A 25601-nucleotide genomic window follows, 5' to 3' on the forward strand; every position below is an offset into this window, starting at 1 on the left:
GATCAACTTATTCTATTTATGTTTCCCTTCTATTGGAATGGTACATTATGTATTAATCATAGAGCTTATCCATTCAGATCATAAGGAAGCAGGTAGAAAATCTTAGTTGAAAATGTGGGCAAACTTCTGATAGTTTTATTGGGAATGAAGACTGAGTTGACTTTCTATGAGCTCCAATTTATCGTATATTATTGTTTTGCTTGACCTTTCTATTTAACTTCAAAGATTTTAGATATCATAGCCCACATTTATAACAGACACCAACTCTCGCTACGATGGACAAGAACTAAGAATGCAAGGAGATCATAGCTTTTTACCCGGACCCGACCCAAACCCAAATTTTTTGAGTTGAGTACGAGTTATACATGGACCTGACTCGACCCGAATGACCCGTTGGGTCAAAAATTGTAGCCGTGGATCCGAACCGATCTGATCAGATCTTCTATTGGATTGGGTTTGGGTCCAAAATTAAAATCCGAACAAGGAGCTAGGTCAGATCGACCATGGAACTATTATTAGACCGCTCAGATCGACCATGGAACTATCTAATAATTTTATCTTAGGGTGAAATAAATCTAGAATTTTTTTGTATGAGAACCTTTGTCAAAATTCAAGTTTGTGTGAATACTCTTTTAAAATTTATATTTATTTATGTATTCTCATAAAATATTATTTTTGCACAAATGCTCCTAATATAACGGTTCTTCTAACATCATTGATAAAAACTATATTTATTTTAATTAAAAATAAAATAAAATTTTGAAATTATTTTTTTGTCTACTACGATGATCGTCTTGTAAATATTTTTTTTTGCACATCTACTCATTAAAGAAATTCTAGTTATTTTAATTTGGAAACCTTAATTTTTTAACGATGTTGGATGCTGTGGATATATATGTAAAAAGAAAAAGAATAATAAAATAAGTGTTCTATAAGTAAATATTAATTTGGAGAAGATTTTCATGCAAAATTTGATATTTAACAAGGTAATCATGTAAAAAACCTAAATCTATGTAAGATCCTGTTGCCAAGGTTCCATGGATACGATCCATCTAATAATTTCTCGATAGGCTTTATGGAGCCTGGAGGAGTGGAAAATCTAATTAGTGTGGTATAATTTCTTGGAGCTGTCGCGTAGGAGGGTGTCCAACCGAAGCAGCACTCCTCAACGTGGCGCTCTCCCGTTCCAACGACAACCATAGAAACCCTTCTCCTCTTCTCCCATTCCTCTTCGTCCGATCGAGCGAGGTATAGAGAAAGAGAGATGGGAGCCTCATCGTCTACCGAGCATGGCTCATCATCCCAAGAGCAGCAGCAAGAAGAATCCCTCGCAGCTTCCACCGGTTCCCTCCCCACCCTTCGGACTGCCTTCTCCAAGCTCTCCAATCCCAATTCCTCCACCATCCCCCTCTCTTCTCTCCAGGTAAATCTCACACCTCGTCAATTGCTCGTCCTTCTGCTATTATTTGACATTTCCCCTGCTCTTCTTTCTTGTTCTCAGGAGGCTTTTTCTCTAAAAGTCGCAAACTTTGCATCTGAATCGCCCCCAATACCGGTACATTTTCCCCAATTAATGCTTAATCTCGGCCCATCGGTCGCCTCCCTCTTCTTCGCTGCTGTTGATGGTACGGTTGGGGTTGATTGGGTTGGTTTCTTGAGAGGCTTCAATCGGTGCTGCGCGAGGATGCCTGTCTCATCATCCCTCAATTTGCTGTACAAGATTTACGCCACGACGTGCGGAAAAGCTGGGATTCCGTGCAATTTGGAGTTTGATGCGGATGCTGATGATGGGAAGGTTGGCGGGTCGTTCGAGTCGGGCGAGTTGCTTATGCTTCTGTGGATGTGCTGGGTCATGGAGCAGGGGTCGAGGATTTCGAAGATGTGTAAAGGGGAGAAAGATCCTGTCGTGCTACCTGATGTGATCCTATTGATGCTGTCGGCGTTTGTGTCGTGTGGGGTGGTGGTGGAGGATGACGAGAAAGTGCGGCATTGTGAGGTTTTGGGTGGTGATAAGAGTGTTTCCGCACAGAAGCTGCAGACTTGGGTCTTGACAACCGCTCCAGGCCTAGCAAATTGTGTTTCAAAATATGTACAAGAAAAACTTCAAGCCTGCGCTACTTCAGAGGTATGAAGGATTTATTCTTCAGTAGTTGACAGGCTAAAGTTAGGTAAAAAAAGAGCACCGTGTTTATTTATTTTATGGATAGGCATATCATATTATCATGGCATATAAAAATGTTTATTAAAGAGTATCAAAGATGCTATCAAGCAACTGTAAATGTACTTAAGGTGTTTCTTGGCATTTTCCTTCTTTTTTTTTTTTATTCTTTTGCTTCATGAAACCTTCCCAAATGAAGGCGAAAAACTTATCCAAGAAAAAGAACATTACTAAAAGATCCCACAATCCAGTAAAAGTGGTAAGTGGTAAAAAAAAGCTAGGCTATTAGAACTTTCATCAGTAAAGTAGTTGATATTTATTTATGCAGAGTCAAGAATGGTGGGTTTATGAAATGTGCGAATAAACTATTACTTGAAGCAGGTCGATAAATCATGGGATAGTAAATAAAATCAGATTAGATGAACTTTATCTGGTTATTGCATTGATTGATTTGGTCTTGTTTTGAATTAGCTGTGGAAGATCCAAATCAAACATATTGGCACTGTTTTACTAAATAAAGTTTTATGTGTATAGTCTTGTCCCGTGCTATGTATGGGCATTGTATGTTTAAGACTAAAAGATTGCACTAGCATTTGTGTGTAATATGTGGTATCACATTTTTACAAAACTTAACTTTTATGAACATTGGAAAAGAAGACTGAAAGGAAATTTAGCATAACCTCATCGACACATACTTAATTTCTTTTGGAGTTTGCAATATCATTGTTTTTTAATATTTTTATCTGGCTCCATGGCTAACAAAAATTCATGACCCTATGCCCAAATACTCTAATGAGACTAGGGCACCTCCATGCTCCCTCTAATCGATTGCTCTTAGTCGTTCATTAATCAACATGATACATCCACCCTCTTCTCTTCAGGTGAAAAGGAAAGACCAAAATTGTTAATAAATGAATACATGCATGCATGTACACAAGAAAAAAGGGGCAAGAGCCTAGCTATGGACTTGGAGGTCCATGTGCCCAGTTTAGGGATTGATACATCCATCTTAACTTATTTTTTGAATTAGGGACTTGGAGGTCCATGTTATTAACTTTAGAAATAGAGGTCCCTTTTGCTATTTTTTTGGTCCCAGAGCTTAAAAATGGTATAAGTTCCCATATCAATTTTCCTAGGCTTTTGGTTACTCCATATTTGGTGTTCACTAACCTTGAGGCTCCCAGGTGGTTCCCAGCATCCAAGTTTGGTATGCACTAGGGTCTTTGTCCTTTTGGGGGAAAAAAGCTACCTTGAGAGTGTGAGTTTGAGCTAATCATGATTCTATTTTGAAGAAGATTTCACGTTTCGAACAATGGTGAAGTTGAAGAATTTGCATGATTTAGGTCCCATGGTTCAAAATTTTGTGGGAGTCTAGCTTCCAGGCTTCAAGTATCTAAAATCTGATATGGGGCACTAAAGTCACTTGAACTTTGGGTCCATATTTGATATGGAACCACGTCTCCACACTTTGGACAATCCAAATTTGGTATTGGCCTGAGGCAACATTTGCTTTCTGGTTCCAAGGCCAAAAATCTAGTACTGGAGAAGGTTCTAGATCTTATATGATCAAAATTTGGCATGAACTCATTAGTTCATTTTATTTGACTATTAATTTGATCCATCTATATTGGCATGATTAGGCTTTTAACCTTAGGACTGGCTTAGTGAGCTTTGTGAGACTAATATATGTGATTCTCATTTTGGTTTGGTCAAGATTGATGTTATCTTTAACGTAATTTGGAAATTGCCAGCCTTTTCCAATCAAAATTTGATGGGTCTTAGCTCAACACAGCAGAACTGAGTTCTTGAGTCACTTGATTCTTCATATCATGAGTTTGATATCAGTTAATGGTCATGGAGGTATAGACTGCATAACACATAGAACAGGAAGCTTTTGAGTCCTTGATGAAGTTTAGAAGGCTTGTTTCCAGTTCATTGTTTTTATCTGTTTTCACTTCTATGATTGGTATATGTGATCTATTTGATGATCAATGCGTCTGAGTCCAATCAATTCTACATGGGCTGAGCTTATTTTGTTTTACTGGGTATAGACTAATTTTAATGATAATTATTGCCATTTATCTATGGGAAATTCTAATGATTTCGTTGGCAATAATTTGAGGCTTTAAGATCAGTTAGCAGTTTCAGCATGAAGAATTCAGATTAAGACATCCACTGATTATGCTGGCCGTAGTCTGTTGTGATCTTTAAGCTAAAGTTGATGTGATGTCAATCTGTTAAGGGCTTTCTGTGTGTGTGCGCGTGCGCGTGTATGCACACATCTTTGAGTGCATGCATGGACAAGTGAGAGGATATACATGAATGTTCATGTATCTGTACCTTTTGGATAAGAGTTTCTTGTATCAAAATGAGGCATTGCTGGCTGCCTGTCCTGCCATCGCTGGAGTTGGTCTTCATCCTTAGTTCTTTGTAGAATTGAAGCTATCAAAGTTACTTGCCTTTGTATGGGTAAAGTCAGTATTTCTATTTGATTCCTTTTAATATAATTTTAGTTGCTTATGAACAGGACAGGATGGATTCCTCTAATTCTTCAGCTGATAGTGGTTGCTCCAGTGACGCCTGTGTTACATATCTCCTAACACGAGGAAGGGCATGGGCAATATCTCTCGCTATGAGAGACAGACTGAGCGAAGAATTCCTAAGGGCATCTTTTCTTGGAATAGACTCTAAGAACCTTCTGTATAGGTTGGTCATCCCCATCTCTTTATCATATGTGCATATAAAATTGTTCTTTTTTCTGTTTTAACAAATTCTTCTTCTAGATGCCTGCTTTTTTAAAAAACTGAGCCTTTTGAAGTTCAATTTGTGCTGTAGACTGCTGATTGCTGTTTATTCATTCTTGAATCATCATGTTTGTGAGTTAAGATGTTCAGAACTTGTGCAGCCCATTGGTTTCAATCAGAAACACTTCACTATATTTTATAGCCTGTGATGGTTGCATTCTAGTTTTTTACAAGGAAAAATAGTTGTTCGCTTCATGGAAACTTTCAGTTAAAACTAGTTTTATATTGGAGTCAAAGAGTCTGGAGTTAAATGGACCATCTTGAGAGGTCAGCGCATTGGTATTATTGTAGGTGAAGCTTGAACATCAAGACCTTCAAAAAGTTGACATGTAGAACTGAGAGACATTGACAAAGATAGATCATATGTATCAACTCAAAGGAAGAAATCATTGCATTATGTTATATAGATGTTGGATTAATGGTTGTTACTGTATGTACTTGTAATCCCAAGTTCTTTCCCATCTTGCTTTATCGCTGTTCGGGCAGTTCACAAAAACCAACTTACGTCTGCGAGCCCACATGGCCAGCTAGGTATTATTGCGGGTCAATCAATTGAGGAACCAAGGACTCAACTAACATTAAGAACCTTTCATGTGAGTAGACAATCTCAACAAACATTTTATCTGAAGGCTAAATGAAAGAAAGCTCCATCAGAATAACATTAAAGCTAACAACTTAAATGAAAGTTCTCCACGATTATTGGCAGTTATTATGAGGAATATTAGTGTTTCTGCAGTGTATATTTCAAAAAGGGACTACTTTCTTGCCTTAAACGTGCAACACTGGGGCATATGGATTGTTTGGAAGACCAGTAACAACTAACAATTGTATCAAGCACCAGCATCTAGGACGTAAATACACTGTTTCTCTTTATTATGTGAAGGCTCTGAAGCAAGAATTTATCGATCACAAATGTTTAGGTCTAGCCCATGTTACATCATCCAGTAAGGCAGCTTCAGTTGCATAAGCTGGATCTATATCAGCAGAGGGTGATTATGGCTCTCTGACTTGTACTATCATGGTGATGTTAAAAAAAAGGTGAAAAGGACAGAGAAATATGAGGTTTGGAGGGATTTGTATGCAGGTCAATTTATTGATGGAGACGACCCTTTCATTTAACAATAAAGTGCCGACTTAAGTTTGTGATATTGTATTGATGTAATTCCATATCATAGAGGTACTTCATAGTAAATCCTCTTATCCTAAATTTTCTTCTGTTAGTTTCCTTATTTATATATCATGACATATTATTAGAGTAATGATTATGCTTGCCTTGGTTATTTGCTAATATACCTGCTGTCATTCAGGGGAATAGATATAGATATTCTAGAACCTAAATTCCCAAAAATTGCACATGCATTCTTCTTTTGTTCCATGTACAACTATATATGCTTTTTTGTGCCCTTGCTGAATATGTATCGATTAAAGTTTCTTCTTTCCGTCATATGTATCTCACATAAAGATTGCCGAACTGGTACCGGGTCCCGTACCGGTCGGCACCTGGTCCCAAGGTCCGCCGTACCGGTACCGGTCGGCATACCGGTGGCGGGCCGGACCGGTACGGTACCGGTCCGGTACGTACCAGCCGGTATCGGTACAGTACCGGCCGGTATCGCGAGCCAAAAACCACAGCGCCTCGTGCTGTGGCTGGTTCGCACAAGAAAACCGGAGATACCGGTTTTCTTGTGGTTCCGGTACCGGTCCAGGACCGGACCGGTACGTACCGGCCGGTACGGGCCGGTACGGCATTCCATGCCTGGTCCGGTTCAGTACCGGTATGGATCGGACCGAACCCGTAGTGAACCGGTCGCCAAAAATGCCACAACGCGTGTGCTGTGGAAAATCTAATCGAACTCGGTGCGAACCGACTGGTTGGTTCACACCGAGTCCTGGTTGAACTAGACGGAACTGTTCCGAACCATTTTATATGCCCGAGCCGACCCGGTCTCTGACCGGGTCGGCTCGGTTCGGCCTGAATCGGGCGGTACGGCCTGGTCCGGCATTCCTGGATCTTACAAGAGATGCACCAATTTAGGATGCCTTTTATTCATTAAGCTTATTTTCTACTGCACTGGATCTTCCTAATTATCGAACAAATTATTCTTTACTTAGAACATAATTTCTTCATTAAAACCAGACTTTTTTTTTGTTTTCCTTAAAATATATACCATTATAAGAAGACTTATGCTAACAAGTCACTTCCTTTTTTTTGTGATGTGTGCTTTTTCCCCCTGATGGGGAGTTACCTATGTAAAACTAATAAAGTGTAAAAGAAAAATCAAGTATAAAGCTGATTAGCTTTAAGGAACCCTTAAAATGATATTCAGCTGCATAATTTAAGTGGTATTAAAGCCATAAGTTGCATGTGTTGTTCTACTAAAAGATCAAGAACTAAAACGAGAAATGAAAATGAAGAGCAAAAAAACTATGAAAAGGGAAACCAAATTACTAAAGGAATGGACTACAACAAATGTTAGACATCCCTTAAAAGTGAAATTAAAAAAACTTAAATGAATAGATAAATAAAAACTAGAAGAAACATGAAAAGCATTATTGAAGAATAAGATAAATAATTAATGAACGAAAAGACATGCATAGTGAGCAAAGTGAGAGAAAGATGAATAAAATAATCAAAAAGGTATTCTTGATTAAAAGATGAGTTGTTTGCCTAAGTGAGCCCTAAAGTTAGCAGTCTAGACCAAGGTCGGAGGAACCGATACCGGACACCGTACCAGTTTTTCGTCAGCTCAAGTCAGTACAGGCTATGCCAGGCCTGTACCAACGAGGGCACGATACCGTGGGTGAGAGAAAAAGAGAGAGAGAAGAGGGAGAGAGGCTGGCGGAGGGTGGTGGACGCCGATAGAGGGCCACAGGGGGCCGGCAAGGCCGTAGGGGGTCGGCCGCGGGTCCGGCTGTGGCCGACCCCTGTTTCGTTCGAAATAAGAAAATTGGCTGCGGTCGGCCCCTTGCGGCCCTCCGCCGGCATCCGCCACCTCTCCCTCTCCCTCTCTCCCCTGCTCGCTTTCTCTTTTCTTCTCCGGCTCTGGCAATGCGTCTCGTTTCTGTTGCTGAAACCGTACCGGTGAGCTACTGGTACGGCTCGGAATGGACAAAACCGTTCGGTTCGGGATGGTTCTACCGACCTTGGTCTAGACTGAATGTTTGCCATCTCGGAATGGGCGAAACCATCTTGTTTGGAATGGTTCCGCCGACCTTGATTTAGACTGATTGTTTGTACTTTATTATGCTTAGCCTTGTTCGATACGCGCCTATGATTACCAGCTATTTTTGTATTCAAAACTATATCAACTATTGATTATCTGTGGTCTCAATTCTTTGACTATATGTCTAGAATCACCTGTTTATAACGATTTCTTATTACACTAGAAGTTAAAGCTTTTTCAGTGACCAGTAAAGTAGAGGGAAAATTTGATAACATTTATTTTTTCATTTTAAATACAGACTCACAAGTTTGCTCCTGTTACTTGCTCCAGTACATTCAACAGGAGTCATTCATCATATAGATTTCTTGCTACACAGTTCCCTGAAAACTCATAAAAATAGATGATAACTTTCCTGATTTTTTTGTTGTTTTCAATGTGAAATCTTAAGTCAGCTTTGTGCTTATAGTTTCTTCTTTGAAACTGGAGGTCAGTGTTAGATTATGTCATATTTACTGAAGCTCAAGAAAGGGTGGAGAATTATTTTGAACATTTATGGGCTGGTCAGTAAAATGAGATTAGACTTCCATTTCTAATTAACTATTGCTGTTAACTTCTCTAACATTGGCCTTTTTTCATCAAAATCAACATCATCAAGATGATCATCTCATCCTTTGTTAAGTTTGTGATTGCACTGGCATGACATGCAACTGTAATTATTTATGTTTTCACTATGCATCTAGAAAAGCATGCATCTGTCACTATAGCATATTCATATCTTGAATTATGTTCCCTGCATCTTTGTTTCACCTGTTTATTGCTGAAATAATCAGCATTTTATTAGCTATTGTTTAATTCGAACTAGTTGTAGCATGCCGTGCTATCATAATGAATTCACAACTTCCACTTGTTTCTTCTGACACAAATTGTCAATTTTGAAAGAAATGCGCATTACATTTTCTGTTAGATGTGCACTTGCAGGTCATCAATTCATGGCAAGGGATTAAGCAGGTTCTGGTCTAACATTGAAGGTTATAACGGGCCCTTGGTGATTTTACTTTCTGCTAAGTCAGCAGATGCCTCTGAGGGTGACAGCAGCACTGGAAGATGGGTGATTGGTACACTAACCGGTCAGGGATTTGAAAATAAAGATACATTTTTTGGAAGCTCTGGACAACTTTATGCTATCAGCCCAATTTTCCGTGTGTTTTCACCATCTGGTAGGTTTTTAAGATGTTTTTCTGTTTCCAAATTATTTCCAAATTTTACTATGAAGATAAATGATTCCTAGATGTTACCAAGCAGGAAAGGAAAAGAACTTCATATACTGTCACCTGCATCCAACTTTACGAGTATACGAACCAAATCCAAAGGCTGTTGGCTTGGCATTTGGTGGAAGTGTAGGAAACGAGAGGATTTTTATAGATGAAGACTTTGCTCGAGTGACAGTTCGTCACCATGCAGTTGACAAAACTTACCAACATGGCTCTCTTATTCCCAGTCAGGTCAGAACTTCGAATTCAGAGCTTTTGTCATTGGCATCTTTTCTTGCTAACTTTCTGGTACTGATGTTTCAGATATTTTCACTTATTGCAACATGAACAGTTGAATCATAGAGATTCAGGGCAAAATAGAATATTTAGTACCTTCCGAGGTTGCTTTGGTTTTATTTTCTCACTCTAGATGTAGTATGAATTGGATAGAATATATATTGTTGACTGATATATGATTTCACATCAATCTAATTTCTATTACATGTACTCATCTAATCATGTATTGATTCTTGTAATGAATTTTATATGTAGCTAGTTCCTGTTGAACAAAATTTCAAATGAAAAAACAATATACTAATATGGCAAGGAAAAGTTTTTTTTCCTCAAAAAAATCTGACTGCCTACCAGTTAGGTACCCCATGCCCAACCATCATCTGATATATGGATTTGAAGAGCCACAAAATATGCCTCGTCTCAATGTGGTTGAATACTCATTGAAGTTAACAGCAAAACATGTTTATTATTCTTTGACCCATGTACAAAAGCTCACATGAGACAATCGGCTGAATGCTGCCATTAGTCTGATATTGCAGCTCATAAGGCAGCCAGAACTGTTGACTGCATGTTGTGGTATGATGCAGGGCTTTTTACCTGTTGAAGCTGTAGTTCTGGAGATTGAAGTATGGGGTTTTGGTGGGAGGACTGCAAAGGAACAGCAGGATGCATACAGAAAAAGAGAGACACTCTTCAGTGAGCAGCGGCGAAAGGTTGGGCACCTAACCATGCTTTTGTGATCATATTTGTCGGTAACAGTGCTAAGTTATATTCATATTTGTCTGTTTCTATCTCATCTTGCAGGTTGATTTGAAAACATTTGCCAGCTGGGAGGATTCCCCTGAGAAGATGATGATGGACATGGTATCTGATCCAAATGCAGTTCGGCGAGAAGACCGGTAGATGAAATCAAACTAAAGTGGTCGAGAAATAGTTTGTCCAGTATGGGTATTGTACATTCTTGTTCAGCTCAAATAGGTCTGGTAGCAAATTTTTGTGCTAGGCCAGTGATATAATCAACACCGAGATCCATGTTATATATTTTGAAACAGAGAGTTAAGCTTGCAAGTGAGAGGCTACAAACATGCCAATTAATCAGATTATCAGTTTTCATTAATGTATTTGTGAATTCTACAATGGAGAGCTCTAACATACAAGTGAGAGGTATAAACATGTGTTTATCAAAAAGACGGTCTCCAGTGTTCATTGCTGTATGTATATGATTGCCATGGTGAAGTCCAGCAAAAGGATGCAGACTGTCTTGCCCTCTCCTTTTGCTGGTTGGGCATTCGATTATGTCTCAAAACCTGCAACATGGTTAGGGGTGACATGCCACTCGAACCTAAAGCTAACTGGTTCTTTCAGAAATGCGTTAAAGTGCAATAGTTGATGGGACATCTAGAGGTAAAGCATTATTTCGGTGCGGGTTGCTAGAGCGGTATTAAATCGAGGTATACTCTGAATACTCGGTATGATACTAAAAGTATAGAGGTCAAGATTGGCCAATAAAACAATGATGGATAAGCTTCATCGTCGAGAGAAAAATAACTCGGATCACCAGCAAAAGTGCAAAGTCCTTAAATGACTGCTTAGTGATAAAGAAAGTAGGGGTGCAAAGACAGCCAGAAGGTTTGTCTAGAAGCAGCCACCTTTGGAAGAGTGTCTAATAGCTTACTGATTGAGCACTCTTGTGTCGAAGATGAGCAAGGCTAAGCGATCTACCGAAGTTGTAGGATGTAAAAATGCATCGGTAAGCTAAAGTTGGGGCATGGCAAGGGGATTGGAGAGTTCGACTAAGTGTTGAGAGTTGAGAGGCACAAGATTATGGAGGCTGCAGCATAAGCATATAAGTTTATAGCTCGATTGGGTCACTAGTCAAGCTACAATGAAAGACCATGACCCATAGGTAGGTTGTAGCTCGAATTGTAGCTTACGATCTAGCTATAGGTATCCAAACAAACAAACTAGTCCGCCTTGCTATTAGACATGTGAAATAGCCTATTACTTCTTCTAGATGCAGTTATATAAGATTGATAGTTTTTGTCCTTATATATGTGAGTGATGCTTAGGTCACGTAAATTCTTCTACTATATTCATTTGTGAGCCAAAAATCCATATCTAAATATATAAAAAGTTGAACCTACACTATGTCGTTTAGCAAATTCGTAATTTGCAGTATTAGATTAGTCTCTTAAACTAAATTGATGAGTAATTTTATTAAGTGGGGGACTATTCTAATTGTCTTAACCCCTTAGCATAGTTGCAAAGGTCTTAGGTTCAAGTGAGTCAACCAGACCAAATCCAACATAGTCATATATTTAACTTGGAATAGAAGGAATGAAGATAATATCATATTTGATAACGATTAAGTGCTTGTACTTCATTTTGCACTTGATTTTAAATTAAATATTTTTTAATTTCTAATCAATCATTGCTATATGGTTAACTATCAAATGCTCATTATTCATGATCTGATTTTTGAAACATGTAACTCATATTCATTAATAAACATCTCAGCTTTAAACAATTTTAGTTTAATTATTTAACACACCTAAACCCAACCAAAAAAAAGTTTGACCATTTTGTGACGGTATTTAGAAAATTTCATTCTTAAGAGGTTAGCAACAGATTGACTACAGGTTAGCAGCATTTTATTATTATTATTATTTGATAAAAATATTATTTTATTATTTTCTGAATGGGACTGGGCGAAGCCGCCTCCGCCGCCCTGACGCCGCCGTCGCTGGCATCACGCACGCCCTCGACATTCTCGGCGGGAACACCCGCATCACCGTCGCTATGGACCTCCTCTGCGGCGACACCCACGTCATCGTCACCATGGACGACCTTAGGGCGGCCTTCCGCCTCCTCCTCCTCCTCCTCCTCAACAGTGACACCTATATCACCGCCGCCATGGGCGACCTAAGGGTGGCCCTCCTCCTCCTCCTCCGCCTCATCTCAACCGACGCCGGTGACCTCACCGCCCATCGCAGTAACGATCTAGCCCTCCTTGAGATCTGTGCGTCCACCAGAGATGGCAACGACCCAGTCCTCTCCGATGGCATCGTCGATGACGGCGGTGAAGGAGGTGGCTCGAGGGCCAAATGGCGGCTGGCCGGCATGGAGGATCATGTCGATGGACGTCTCAGTGAGGAAGGAGGACGCCAAGGACGATCATCGCGAGGTTCGAACGAGGCTGAGCACCTTGACGTCAGCCAAGAGGGCCATAATCCCCGTGCTCCCCATGCCTACGAAGATGATAGAGAGGTCCTCCATCTCCGTCGCTCCATCACCATCGTCGGTGCCCTCACCTCTCCTCCTCCTCCTCCTCCGCCTTTCGGCGATCACCCGCCACCGCCTCCACCAAGCACCAGGCCTTTTGGGGGTAGTTCTATATACACCCCCCCTATTGCTCAGGACACCCCCCAAAAACCAAAAAGAAAATACCCAAACTAACCTTTAGTGTAATTACCATATTGCCCTTGAAATTTTCTCATACACCCCCTTCCTCCTCCTCCGTTTCGTTTTGAAAAGAAAAAAAAAACACCCCTCAAACCCCCCTTAAACCCCTCCTCCCCCGTTTCCCCTTCTCCCTCTCGTCGCCGGCATTCTCCCGATCTCCGACCACCTCGCCGGCTTCTCCCGGAACCACCTCGCCGGCTTCTCCTGAAATTTTTTTTCACGGTTCGTGCTCCGTTCGGCACTGGATCGCCGAACAAAAGGCTTCTGTTCGGCTGAACAGTGCCGGACAGAAGCCTTCTGTTCGGCACTGTGCAGCCGAACAGATCTGTTCGGTTGAGGGTTGCCGAACAGAAGGATTCTGTTCGGCACTGTTCAGCCGAACAGAAGCCTTTTGTTCGGCGATCCAGTGCCGAACGGAGCACGAACCGTGAAAAAAAAAAATTCGGGAGAAGCCGGCGAGGTGGTTCCGGGAGAAGCCGGCGAGGTGGTCGGAGATCGGGAGAATGCCGGCGACGAGAGGGAGAAGGGGGAACGGGGGAGGAGGGGTTTAAGGGGGGTTTGAGGGGTGTTTTTTTTTTTCTTTTCAAAACGAAACGGAGGAGGAGGAAGGGGGTGTATGAGAAAATTTCAAGGGCAATATGGTAATTACACTAAAGGTTAGTTTGGGTATTTTTTTTTTGGTTTTTGGGGGGTGTCCTGAGCAATAGGGGGGGGGGTGTATATAGAACTACCCCCTTTTGGGAGATGTAGAAGAGGGCGTTCGGGGAAAAACCCCTAAAGTTTCAGTTAATTACGGGACATACCAACGCCGACAATTGGTTGCCGGTGGAGAAATTCAGGCCGTTCATGTTGAATCAGACAGCCAGCTTAGACCATCGGTAAAAAAAATAACACTAAAATACTTTTTGGAGCGCCATGGAAAAGCCACCGTTCCTTTGAAGATACACCATATTTTACTTGGCCTATGATTGGGCGCTCTCGTGGGCCTTGTCCCTAAAAAGATAAAAACGACCGCAGTTTAAAAAATTTTGGAAAACTTTAAATCCAAAATAAAATTAGAAACTCCAAAACCAGCAGCGAAATCCGGAGGCCTCCTCGTGCGCCACCCCTAGGGTCCCTCCCCCGCCCCCCTCCCTCTTCTTAAAATCCCTCTCCTCCCGTTCCCTTACTCTCTCCTCCCCCCTTCCTCTAGTCTGTGGGTTTCCCCTAATCCATGGATGCTTTTCGATGATTAGGGTTTTCTATGTAAGATCGCGGTGTTCTCGTTGTTATCCGTGTTAGGGTTGCCGTAGATCGATTGCCGATCGTAAATTTTTCCCTTTTTTTCCTCTCTGAAACGCGATTGCTTGTGTAAATCCGTATAACCAGATCGGCGGAATGGCGGGACCGAGGCAGTCGAAGAGGGTCTCTTGGGCCCCGGCCGTGAATTTGTGTCAGGTAATCCGACTTACGCAAACGGAATGCGAATCCTTCACTGTTTTTCAAGTTTATATTAGTATATGGATGTCAGGTTTGATCCAGCCTAATGGATTTTCATGGTTTGGATTCATCAAAATGAATCCCCCCCCTTTTTTTAACAACCCATATCTAGATTGTCTGCTGTTGCTTTATTTGATTCCAGTGGCTAGATTTTTGTTATTTTCCTCTGTTGATGCTGTTATCTGGTTTTCCTTTGTGACCCCTATTCCCGTAGCCTTCTACTTCCTTTTTGCTTTTGATTTGGATTTTTTCTTATCGTATTTTTGGTAGTTAATTTATCTTTACCCGTTGTATTTTGATTAGCTTGTTTTGTGGCAAGGATGATAGTGTGGGGTTCCGTTTTTATTGATTCTGCCAATTAGTTCGAGGTGTGGTTTGAAGCCCTTGGGTTTCTTTGATTAAAATAAAGAATGATCTTCTGGAGTCGAATTCATTGGTTTACTCGATGACTGATGGGATATGCTTGTTTTGGAGATTTAAGGATGTCGGTTGCCCCATGTTTGGTACTTTGTGCCTGGCTTGCTTTTGTTTGTCCTTTTAGTTCTTTTTGTGGGGCCTTGTTTTGTTAATTTCCTCTTCTTCTTTCATTTTCTTTGAATCAGTTTCCTCGACTTATTCGGAGGGGGAAAATTCTTTGGTGTTATGATTAAAGAAAAACTAACTGTCAATTAAATAAATTTTAACATCAGACATATAAAAAACTCCTTGCTTCTGAGTGGTTATAAAAAACAGGCTACCACTTATGAATTGAGAGCTTAATGGTTGAGATTAATCAGTACAGTTAGTGGGGTATGGTTACCAAGAGTTGGATGGAATATTGGGATTCACAATGAATTGCATTCTTTTGCACTTGACATTCCACTAATGGAACTAATTTCCTAGTAGATTAATTCACACACATTGGTTCAACATTTTTGGTTTTAATTCTCAAAAAACTTTTACTCATTGATAGAAGTGAATAATCAGCATGGGCGACCAAACTAATGATGTTTAAATTTTAAAATGAGATTTAATCACTCAAATGTACTGATTTTTCATGAATGTCATATTTTTAACAAAATCCAAATGCAGTTATATTATAGTAAAAGAAAAACAATACTGTGCGACGTGTAGATGAAAATAGTGCTGATGTTTTTGATCTTATAATGTATAATTAGTGATGATCAAAAGTGAGAAGTAAATAGAATATTGTAAACTGGTTGCTTTGCATACAAGACTTATGCTGTAAAATATGATGATATATGGGGTTAAGATGATGAATTTGGTTATAAAATTAATATCATATAAAAAATCTTATATTGAATGGTAATAATTCTTAATAGAAGCTGAAACTTCCAAGAATCTTGCAGCTCTCGAGGAAAAGGACCATCTCAAGTACTTTGAGGATGTGGATTTGTGTAATCTAAATATTGTCTTACTGGATGTATCTATTTATCTAGCTCAGAAGCAAGTGCCTTAGCCAGTTGGAGCTTTCTGTTAGTTCTGTTAATTTTTGATAACAATAAGTGCAAGAGATTTATCTTTTTGAGTGGATAATACAGGGTTTTTTTAAATTGTCTGCTTAATCAACTTTCAAGGTCTCGATTGAATCTTGTTGCATGCCAAATTGTATTTTAACATTCACATCTTAACTGGTCGAAAACAAAGAAGTAAATACAGTGCACATGAAAAAAATTTCCTTCTACGTAAATACTTTGAATCTCCAAAACTGTATCGGTTAATGAATTTTTGTAAAACCCTATGTGGTTTACTGGCATGTCACTGTGTAAATGTTAATGGAAACAATTTAGCTAATCTGTCACAACCTTATATGGAGCTGCGGGTGGCATATTTGGCAATTTGGAGTTGGACCCTGAAAATATTTATAAGTAAGAAGCTGATATTTCTTCACAGTGAGATTTTTCTAAGTCTATCCAAAGGACATAAACAAGTGAATAAAAGGCAGTAGTATAGCTGCACCTTGAACGAGATGCCGTGCTCGTTATCTTGCTCATGTAATACTGCATTGAGAATGGCAGCGCAGTTTAAGCATTCACAGTAGAACCAACATCATGATTCATGGATTTGCGGCTTCCTTACCTGTGAAAATCCACACAAGAAAAAGAGAAGGTTCTATTCATCATTAATTATGGTGCAGCCTGCAATATTTAAGAAACTCGTTTCGTTGAACCACATCATGGTATCAGTTCTACTAGTTTGTGACCACATAATGGAGATTATGCTTGGCATCAGAATCATCCTTATTCTAAACAACTAAGACTTGATGCCTGAAACGTGTTTGTGCTTTTTTTTTTAAAAAAAAACATGGTAAATAATGTCATGTTGAGATATGTAATGATCAGAGAAGATAAATCTAATTTGCACCATGAGAAAGCTATGGCTGAAGTTCAGCTAATGACTTCAAAGAATCCATTCTCCACATGTTAAGGGTTTCGTCGGAAATACTGCAGCATTTGAATCTGCTCTAACAAAATGCAGGTTTGGAAATCTGAAATAAAAAAACATAATATAAAAGTTTTTACAGATCTATAAATATTTTGGGCTCCAAGAGAATCAATTTGCAAGATAACCATCAAGAGATTTAGTCACCTTAGCTGCTTTATGTATTTCCGGATTTAGGTCTTTTTTTTTCTGGGTCCCTTAATAAACCTCCATATCAACTCAGCAAGGCCTAATTTGGTTTTTGCTTTTTCCTCAAAAAGAAAATTAACTGTTTGGAGGATTAACATGTGGAGAGGTTTTGTTTGTGTTCTGCTTCTGATGCTCAGTGGCATTGTTTATAAGGAGAGAAAAAAGGCAAAAAGTGGAAAGAAATGAAAGGCCTAAATCAGGAGGATTTTCTTACTAATCACGAGAAGTTCTTTCTGATTGATGGGTAAGCTCTGTTATTAAGTTAAATGAAGTTGGTAATTAATGGAGAAGAGCAATGGAAAGGCCTTTATGTGGATCATTGGGTCTTGATAATGAGATGAATAGTCTCAAAAATTTTACACAACTGATTATAAGTACAATTTTACTGGTACTTTGAATATATTCTAGCTATCAATCAAAGGATAGTATTTTGATGCAAAACCTTTATTTACATCTTAAATTTTTAATGTTTATCTCTTTCAAAAATTGCTTTTCATGGTCTCATAAAATAAGCGCATGAAGCAAGGTTCATTGTACTAGTGCATACCATCCTGTCTCGAGCATACTATACTGCAGCAATACCGAATCGAGACTCGATACAGGTGGTATAACGAGTCTCGGTACACCGAACCAACTTCCTCACCATGCATATCAACACTATATTAGCATAGTAATGGTAGGGGTCCAGTACCGAGATTGCAAATCTTGACTTAAAGACATAAACTAGCAGTGTATTGCATTTATTGAAATCCGTGGAGAAATATCTGGACATAACTTGCAGTCAAAATGAAACTTCACAAATAGAAGAGTCTCCCCTCCCCAAGGATGTCCTGCTATATTGCAAGATTCTGCAGCAGTAGCTAAAACTATGCAAAGTGTTTTTTTTTTTTTTGTATACAAAAAAGATAACCTATCTTATTGCTATCTATGTGGTGCAATCTTATGAGTATTAGGAATTTTACCATGATACTATTATGTCATGGTGAAATCTATTAACTAATTTTTAGATCACATTGATGTTCTTTTTTTTGTCTTTTTATCCAACATTTGTTTTTTCTTTCGAGAACTTCCTGAATAAATTATAGACATGTGAAAAGTAGGAAAAATAAAGAAATTACCTTTGCAGATGCAAACCTGAGAACCCCTTTTTTTTGCTATAGTTTAATATTACTTAAAAACATGGTTGTTGAAGGTTATAGGTGGTGCTTAGGACCTTAGGCATCTGTTATTTCTTTGCCACCTCATTAGTTGCTCAAAAGATGACATACATTTCATTTTACAGAGTGTTGTATAAAATATAAACAGTGGTGGGAATCAACAACTATATATTGAATTGCCAGCAGTTTTCTTAGCTCCATATACATGAAAGAGAAAATGAAGTGGGTGAAGATTAGCAGCGATAGATCACCATGCAAGTTTAGTTGTATAAGTCTTACATCTAATGCTTTTGCTCCACATTATATAGAGAGCAGCTGTTCATGCATGCAAAATTATCTTATCATTTGAAAAAAATCTAATGATATATAAATGGGAACAAGTGATGGAATAGGTTACTTGTGTGTTCCATTATGTGAAATTGCTGCACATCATTTCTTCCTTTGTCAGGCAACTGAAAACAAACTTGAATCTGGGTAATGACTCAAAAATTAAACAGCTTGTGATTTTCAAGATCTAACCCTTAGTGCTATATGTTTGGCAAACTTGACCAACATTTGTGATTTTGTAACATTAGTAGTACCGTGAAACATGTATAATGACAAGTAAGTGAATCTAAATACCTTTGTCATCTCTGTGGTGATAGCTGAAACATTTGTATGATAACTAAGTTCAAATTAGTTTATCTGTCCAAAAATATAGCCTGATGGTTCAATATTAGAATGGAGTTAAAGGCTATAGATAAGACATATGGCTCTCTCTGCAGATGATATGATGTGAGGTTTGAATGTTTGTTGTTGGACAATCAAGAATTATGGGCTTTGTGACACTTAAAGTAGGTTATGGAATTGATGATACAAGTGTTGAAGGATTCGAACAGAAGGAAATGTTCTTTAGATTTTGTGGAGGTCTGAACTTCAGATCAGGGCTGGTTTCATGATCTAAATGGTGGGTCCTCAGATTAAACTTTCTTCCTATCTAATGGAGAATAAAATAAGTGGAAAAAATATTTGTAAATTTTTTGCTTTAAACTGTTTATACAAGATTAGTTTGTATGCTTGTTTTTGTGAGTGGCAAAACTGGCACTGGCTACAACCACCCTTTTGCAATCCTTTTGGACTATGACTAAATGTCCCTTTTTCTAAGTGGAAACTTAATACATGGGTCCCATCACGAAAAAGTATGAAGAACTTGAGTATCCTTTTAAGTTCTTGCATTTTTCAGAATATATAAAAATTCCTACTTGTGAAATCCATATTATCTATAGTTAAATATGCAGAACTTCACTCAGCATAGCAGACAGCTACATCCATTCTTGATGGTATTAACTTGTTCTCTGATATCTTCAAAATTTGTAGGAAGTTGTAGCAGGTTCATCTTAGATCCCTTTTGATATTTGTCTGATTGGGCTATAGGTTTGACTGATCTTTACAATATTTCCTTCTACAATTTGGAACAGCTGAGTCATTTCAAACTTTGGGTAACAGGTTCTAATAATGTTCGTAATCGCAAGTAATCACCACGCTGCAGTATCATTGTGGATTGCTGGAGTGGTATTACAGATGATCGTGCTGTTAATAATTGGAAAGATTTTAAATAAAAGTTTGTACTAATATATGTAATTAGAATTTATTATAGATCTCTTAATGTGAAAGGAGTAGGTTTTCTTTTTCCTTTTTTTATTAATCATTAGGTTAATTTATTCGTGTGGCTACATGCCTATAATGAAAGTCAAAGTTCATTATTGGAAAGCTGTGTACTTTTCACTGGTACAATTTATTATATAGTTAAGTACATTTCATTAATTTATGAAGGTCAGGGACTTGAGAGAAAATTTGTGCATATCAGTGAAATTATAATGGACCATAGACCCAGCTATTATCTATTCTGATTTAAAACTTCACAAATTCCACATTTAGCAGTTATCTTCTAGTTTCAAAGAATTTAGGGGCTTTAGAAAATTGTAGCAATTTGAGGATTTTTTCCCCTAATGTTTTCTGGAAAGGACTTAACCATCCTGCAAAGGCATGAAGTAATGCTTAAGCAATCTTAACATCTAAAAGGTGCGACTTAATTAAAGTTACCAGAGCCTGTTGTGCTAAACATCCTTGTATCATTAATCTTTCATATTCAACTAAAGATATTCTAATATTAGATATATTTTTCCATGATTTTTTTGGAAATTTGTTTTTTTGTAAAAGATTGGTGTTTTCACCTGAATATTAGATGTCTTCAAATCAATCTTTTAATTGTACTTATATTAGTTTTTTCCTTTTCAAATTGAACATTAAAATTTATGAAAATTTAAGATTTGTAAATTATAGATTCCCGTATTTTCTGACTAGTCTAGTTGAAACTGGGAGTCTTTCTTAAAAACTTTAGACAGTTAGGGGTGCAATGGAGGCTGATAGCCTATTAACTTGACCCAACCATTAGGAAATATCAAGTTTGGATTCTATCTGATTAGCTTATTATGTTGATCTTGTGTCTGAATTGATAATATGCATGCTTATTATGCATTCATAATGATTTTTATATATGTCAAGAAATACCCTTTAAATTTGTATTCAAAATGTCAATTTATTATAAATATCTTCTACTAGATTTAGATAAAATCCAAAGTTAACATACGACTTCGTATAAAAAGCAGTCATGTCATCAGTATTTATTATGTGGAAGTTACTCACAAAATATAAAATATGAATATTCTTGTCTATTCTTAAACTTTTCCACTATTATAAGTAAGTTTATTTATGATGTAAAAAACATGGGGAAATGATAAAATAAAAGCAATTTTAGAATATATTTGAGATGTTGAACATCTGATAACAATTCAAAAACCAAATTAAAACTGCCAAGTATCTTGGACTTGAATATGAAATGGTAAAACTGGTTAGTTTGTTGGCTGGGGATATGGATCTTGCTGGATCTAACAAGAACTCCCATTTGCATCCCTAGGTCTGATTGAGCTTGCATCAATTCTTCTATGCATTCTTAAATCTATGCACATATTACTTATATGAGAAAACCTTTTTTTTGGGTTTTATAGATTATTATGATTTTCTGCGAAAGCTAAAGGGGGAAGTTCATAGCTTTTGCTTACAGCATATGTCTAGCTTCCTTTTATATGCATGTGCTCATGCTTCTAACCAATTTAAAGTGATCGTTAAGTAAACTCAAAAAATTTTGGAGCATGTTTCTTTGTTATGTTTCTTATCAGATTTATGCTTTTTCACTAAATGAAATATTGGTAGATACTAATTTTCTTATTTTTTAAGCACACAGCGTTAATTTACTTCATATGTTCTTTTAATTAATTTCAAGTTATCAAAATTCTTATTCATGTGTTTTTTTTTGTTTGTCAATTGATAAAAGCAATTGCTCTAAACCAAATGAAGTGGGTGTTTAATAGTGGGAAATGCATGGTAATTTCATTAATATCACATGTGCTAGGAAGCCTCCTGCTTGAAGCAATAGTTTGAGGGTTTTACATTGAACTACTGAACTAGTTACATGTGACCAAGTGTTTGGGATTTGGTATGATTGGTGGCTTGTTAATAAAAGCTTAATGCAATGCCAGGGACTAATATGGCATTGGAGCTTCTTTTGTTTCCTGTGCCCCCTATGGTTCTTAGACTTCTTCTTCAGCTTAAAATTTATGCTACTCAAAATACTCATTTGATGGTTAGCCAATCATTGCTAAATCTTTATAGGGAATCTGTAGCACTGACAAGGTAAAATAGGAGAATTTCCATGAAGTATACCATATTCTTCATAGGACATGCAACCTTTTCAAGATGAAACATAACCATGAAGCCATATCCCAACTAACCAAGGATAGCTCTAAAAGCTAATTCAAATCTTACTAGTGGAAAGCCTGCTAAGTTCCATTTCACCAATGAATTAATTCTTTGTTAAAAACTCTACTTTACAATTCTATGTAAATTAGGAATGCTAAATTTACAAGGTAACAGAAAGTTCCACGATGAAACTATTTTTATACTCCTCAAACAACTTAATCAGGCCTAGAGAAAAAAAGGGTTTTTTTGCATGGATGCCCTTCTAAAAATTCAAATTTGATGAATACCCTCTTAAAATTTATATTTATTTTTGTACCCCTCATAAAACATTGTTTTGCACAAATGCCTCTAATATAACGGTTCTTCTGACACCGTTAATAAAAACTATATTTATTGGAATTAAAAATTAAATAAAATTTTGAAATTACTTTTTGGTACTCCATCACGATCGCCTTATAAATGTTTCGTTTTGCACATCTATTTGTTAAGGGTATTTTAGTCATTTTAATTTGAAACAGTTAATTTTTTAATGGTGTTAGATGGTATGGGTACATATGCAAAAATGAGGATAAAAAAAAGGGTAGAATAACAAAACAAGTGTTTTACAAGGGTATACATGCAAATATCAATTTTGGAAGGGTATTCGTGCAAAATTCAATATTTAGGAGGATATTCATGCAAAAAACGCAAAAAAAAAAATGCATGATATGCCAGAGACTTCACTTTCACATTAATTCTTTTCTGTATAAATACTTGTCTTGGATAAGAGAATTTATACTGCAATTTCCTTTAGTATTAGGTGATGAATTTCTATCCTTGGATGCCTTGCATTATCGATCAATCAATCACTTGAAGATTTTTGCTCAACAGATCAAACTTTTCCTCCATGAATTGATGATGTAGGCATGTATTTGAAAGCCTGCATTCTTTTCTTGTGCCCATTTACTTATCTTGAATTTATTTCTCCGACATGATCTATAAAAGCCAAGATTTTTTGGAGGATGCTGTAAGTTTAGAATTGATTATCATCAATATTGATCAACTCTGCACTCAAGATACCTAATTGCTCTAGTAGATTATTGACATGATATAGGCATGTGTACAGTTGTATTTTTTTTTTCCCCTTCCATTAAGTATCCAATCCATACTGTAAGTGTGATATTTCGCAGAACTTTGATACACATGGCACCAGTAGCAATATGGACTTGAACCCTGCTATTTTGAGCATCGGAAATATGAAATTTTCTTTCCAAGTCTGTCCAAATTCTTCCCATTGTCTTTTCTTTTTGTTGTTGTTTAGTTTTGAGAGCTTGAACGCCATGTTAAAAAAATCTGTGACAACTATAAAACATGGCTGCATGACATTTTAATGTAATCACTTTAATTTTTAAATATTTTAAATTAAATTATGTTTCTTGCTCTATGGAAATTAAAGAAAACACATCATAAGATTTACAACATGCTCTTCTAGGAGACATCTTGCTCTTCTTTTGGCAGATATCCTAAAGACATGGAAACATTTAGGAAACATCCAAAGGCATAGAGACTGTAGGGCCTCTGGATAATTAAGATATAGATGAATCTACTAATGACAATCAGTGACATCTACAGGGCAGTTCTATGTTTTCTTCTTTCATATCACCCAGGTCATCTAATGCCTACTTACGTTTTTTACCCTCTTCCATTGTCTGATGATCAAATTTAGATCTAGCATCTGCTACAATCAGCAGAAGGCCAGGTGGATATGCTAGCTCTAGACTCAGTATGGCCACCTCATCCTTGCGATCCTAAAACATAGCTGTTGGGTACATATGTTTGTGGTGGTGTTTGGTGTCCAGGGTAATACTATAAAGTACATGCAATACATAAGATGGCGAATAACATGGTGCCACCAATATTTCTAGGCCTTGTGCAGTTTAGGAACTATATGTACAGTACCTAAATGTTAATTTGTAAATACAGTTGTCTTCGTGTAGTTTTTCCAACAAACTTTGTGCTCATTTATGTTGTTGAAGGTTGGATACAACTGTTTATTTCTGGTTTATGTGGTTATTACTTGTTTCTTTGCAATGCACATGTTAAGCAACAGACAACATAAATATCTAGGATGATTTATGATTCTAGATTTTAATAGATTAGTTAAAACTATGTTTAATTGTTCAAATTGTGTGCATGCACTATTATAAGGCTGGTAAAAATGATTTAATTGATAAATAATAAATTGAGGAAGCGAATCTCATTGTGCTGATGTGAGCCTTATAAAAGAAATTGCTTAGCTTTCTTTTTAGTATTTTCCAAGTGTTGGCACAATTTGGCCTGCTACATCGACTGTGTGCACACATTTATATCTTAAGATTTGCTTGCTATACGAGGAAATTGATGGTTTTAGATTCTACATGGTGTTGTAGGGTAGAGATATAATGCCCGAATTGAATGGATAGTTCGAACTTTGCCGGTAGCCAACCGGTCCAGTTCGGTATGCCCCGAACCGGCCGGTTCAGCACAGTTCGGTAGGGCTTGTTATGAACCCATTGTTCATAGTTCCTTGGAAGTTTAGAGTTCAGTAGATGATGACTGCATACTGCGATTGTGAATATTTGACCTCATGTCGTGTATACATTTAGTATATCAGCGTGGACCTTAGACTTCTAACTTGTGTGTCTATTTTGTGTTTAGCTTCCATTGTGAGATCATATGGTGATTGGTTTATCTTATTTGCTCCAAAACGTTCTTTTGCTTCTTCGGTCCTTTTGGGCTCAAGCCGCTTGAATTTGAAATGATCACCATTTCTCCTATCTAGATTTCATTTTCTTATTCCCTTTCTTGTTATTGTTCTTCTCCCTCATTCCTGTTGCTGATGCCATTGTTGTATCATTTGTGCAACTTAAATTGTAATGCTTAATAAGTTTATCACATAATTTGCCTTCTGTCAAATAGGTAAGATTATTTTTGTCAGAGGATGCCCCTTCTCAATCTGGATTGGGAGCTCAAGACCATCTGCAAGCAAAGGCTTCATGGCTCTTGCATGCTACCGGGATGGGCTCTGATGATTCCATACCCCCTGGTTTTGAAGCACGTCATCCCTCCTATCAGCACAAACCAGACATTTCACTAATTCCTCTGATCAAGTGGAAGTGCCCTTCCAGAGTAAGTTAATGTTCTTTGGATTTTTAAGTTATGGCTCTTCGATAGAGCCTGAAACTCATTCATTAGGTAATAGATAATTGGAATTAGAGCATCTTTCTCCTCTTGTAGATAGTATTGAATCCAGAATGGGTAGTGGTTGCTGGAGAGGAAAGTGAAGAGTTGGCTGTAGAGAATCGGAGACAACTGGGAGTGCTTGAAGCCATTTATCCACGCCTTTCTGTCATTCCTGCAACGTAAGCTGCCTTGTATTCTTGCAA

At 37.7% G+C, this 25601-nt stretch overlaps 2 protein-coding genes across 2 annotated transcripts in view; both read left to right on the plus strand.

The window, feature by feature from the left end:
- The first annotated feature begins 1115 nt into the window (after window positions 1-1115).
- LOC103696933 lies at window positions 1116-10814 on the plus strand. Its single transcript, XM_008778662.4, has 7 exons — window positions 1116-1423; window positions 1502-2125; window positions 4686-4864; window positions 9105-9343; window positions 9429-9628; window positions 10258-10383; window positions 10475-10814. The coding sequence occupies exons 1-7, from the start codon at window positions 1265-1267 to the stop codon at window positions 10571-10573; spliced, it is 1626 nt and encodes a 541-aa protein (XP_008776884.2). The 5' UTR covers window positions 1116-1264; the 3' UTR covers window positions 10574-10814.
- Window positions 10815-14222: 3408 nt separating this feature from the next.
- The window catches only part of LOC103696932 (zinc finger CCCH domain-containing protein 30), a 12635-nt gene continuing 1256 nt past the window's right edge, over window positions 14223-25601 (plus strand). Inside the window, exons 1-3 of the mRNA XM_017840549.3 lie at window positions 14223-14569; window positions 25135-25344; window positions 25453-25577. Of these exons, the coding sequence (XP_017696038.1) occupies window positions 14510-14569; window positions 25135-25344; window positions 25453-25577 (395 nt within the window). The 5' untranslated portion in view covers window positions 14223-14509. The remainder of the gene's footprint in view (window positions 14570-25134; window positions 25345-25452; window positions 25578-25601) is intronic.

The sequence above is a fragment of the Phoenix dactylifera genome, chromosome 17 (assembly GCF_009389715.1).
Source record: "Phoenix dactylifera cultivar Barhee BC4 chromosome 17, palm_55x_up_171113_PBpolish2nd_filt_p, whole genome shotgun sequence".
NCBI lineage: Eukaryota > Viridiplantae > Streptophyta > Magnoliopsida > Arecales > Arecaceae > Phoenix > Phoenix dactylifera.

Bases quoted from the DNA above. Each gene is read 5' to 3' on its own strand.
- LOC103696933 (XM_008778662.4), top strand. From the start codon at position 1,265: ATGGGAGCCTCATCGTCTACCGAGCATGGCTCATCATCCCAAGAGCAG. The intron at 2,126-4,685 runs GTATGAAGGATT...GCTTATGAACAG, and splicing joins AAGCCTGCGCTACTTCAGAG to GACAGGATGGATTCCTCTAA. The intron at 10,384-10,474 runs GTTGGGCACCTA...CTCATCTTGCAG, and splicing joins TCAGTGAGCAGCGGCGAAAG to GTTGATTTGAAAACATTTGC.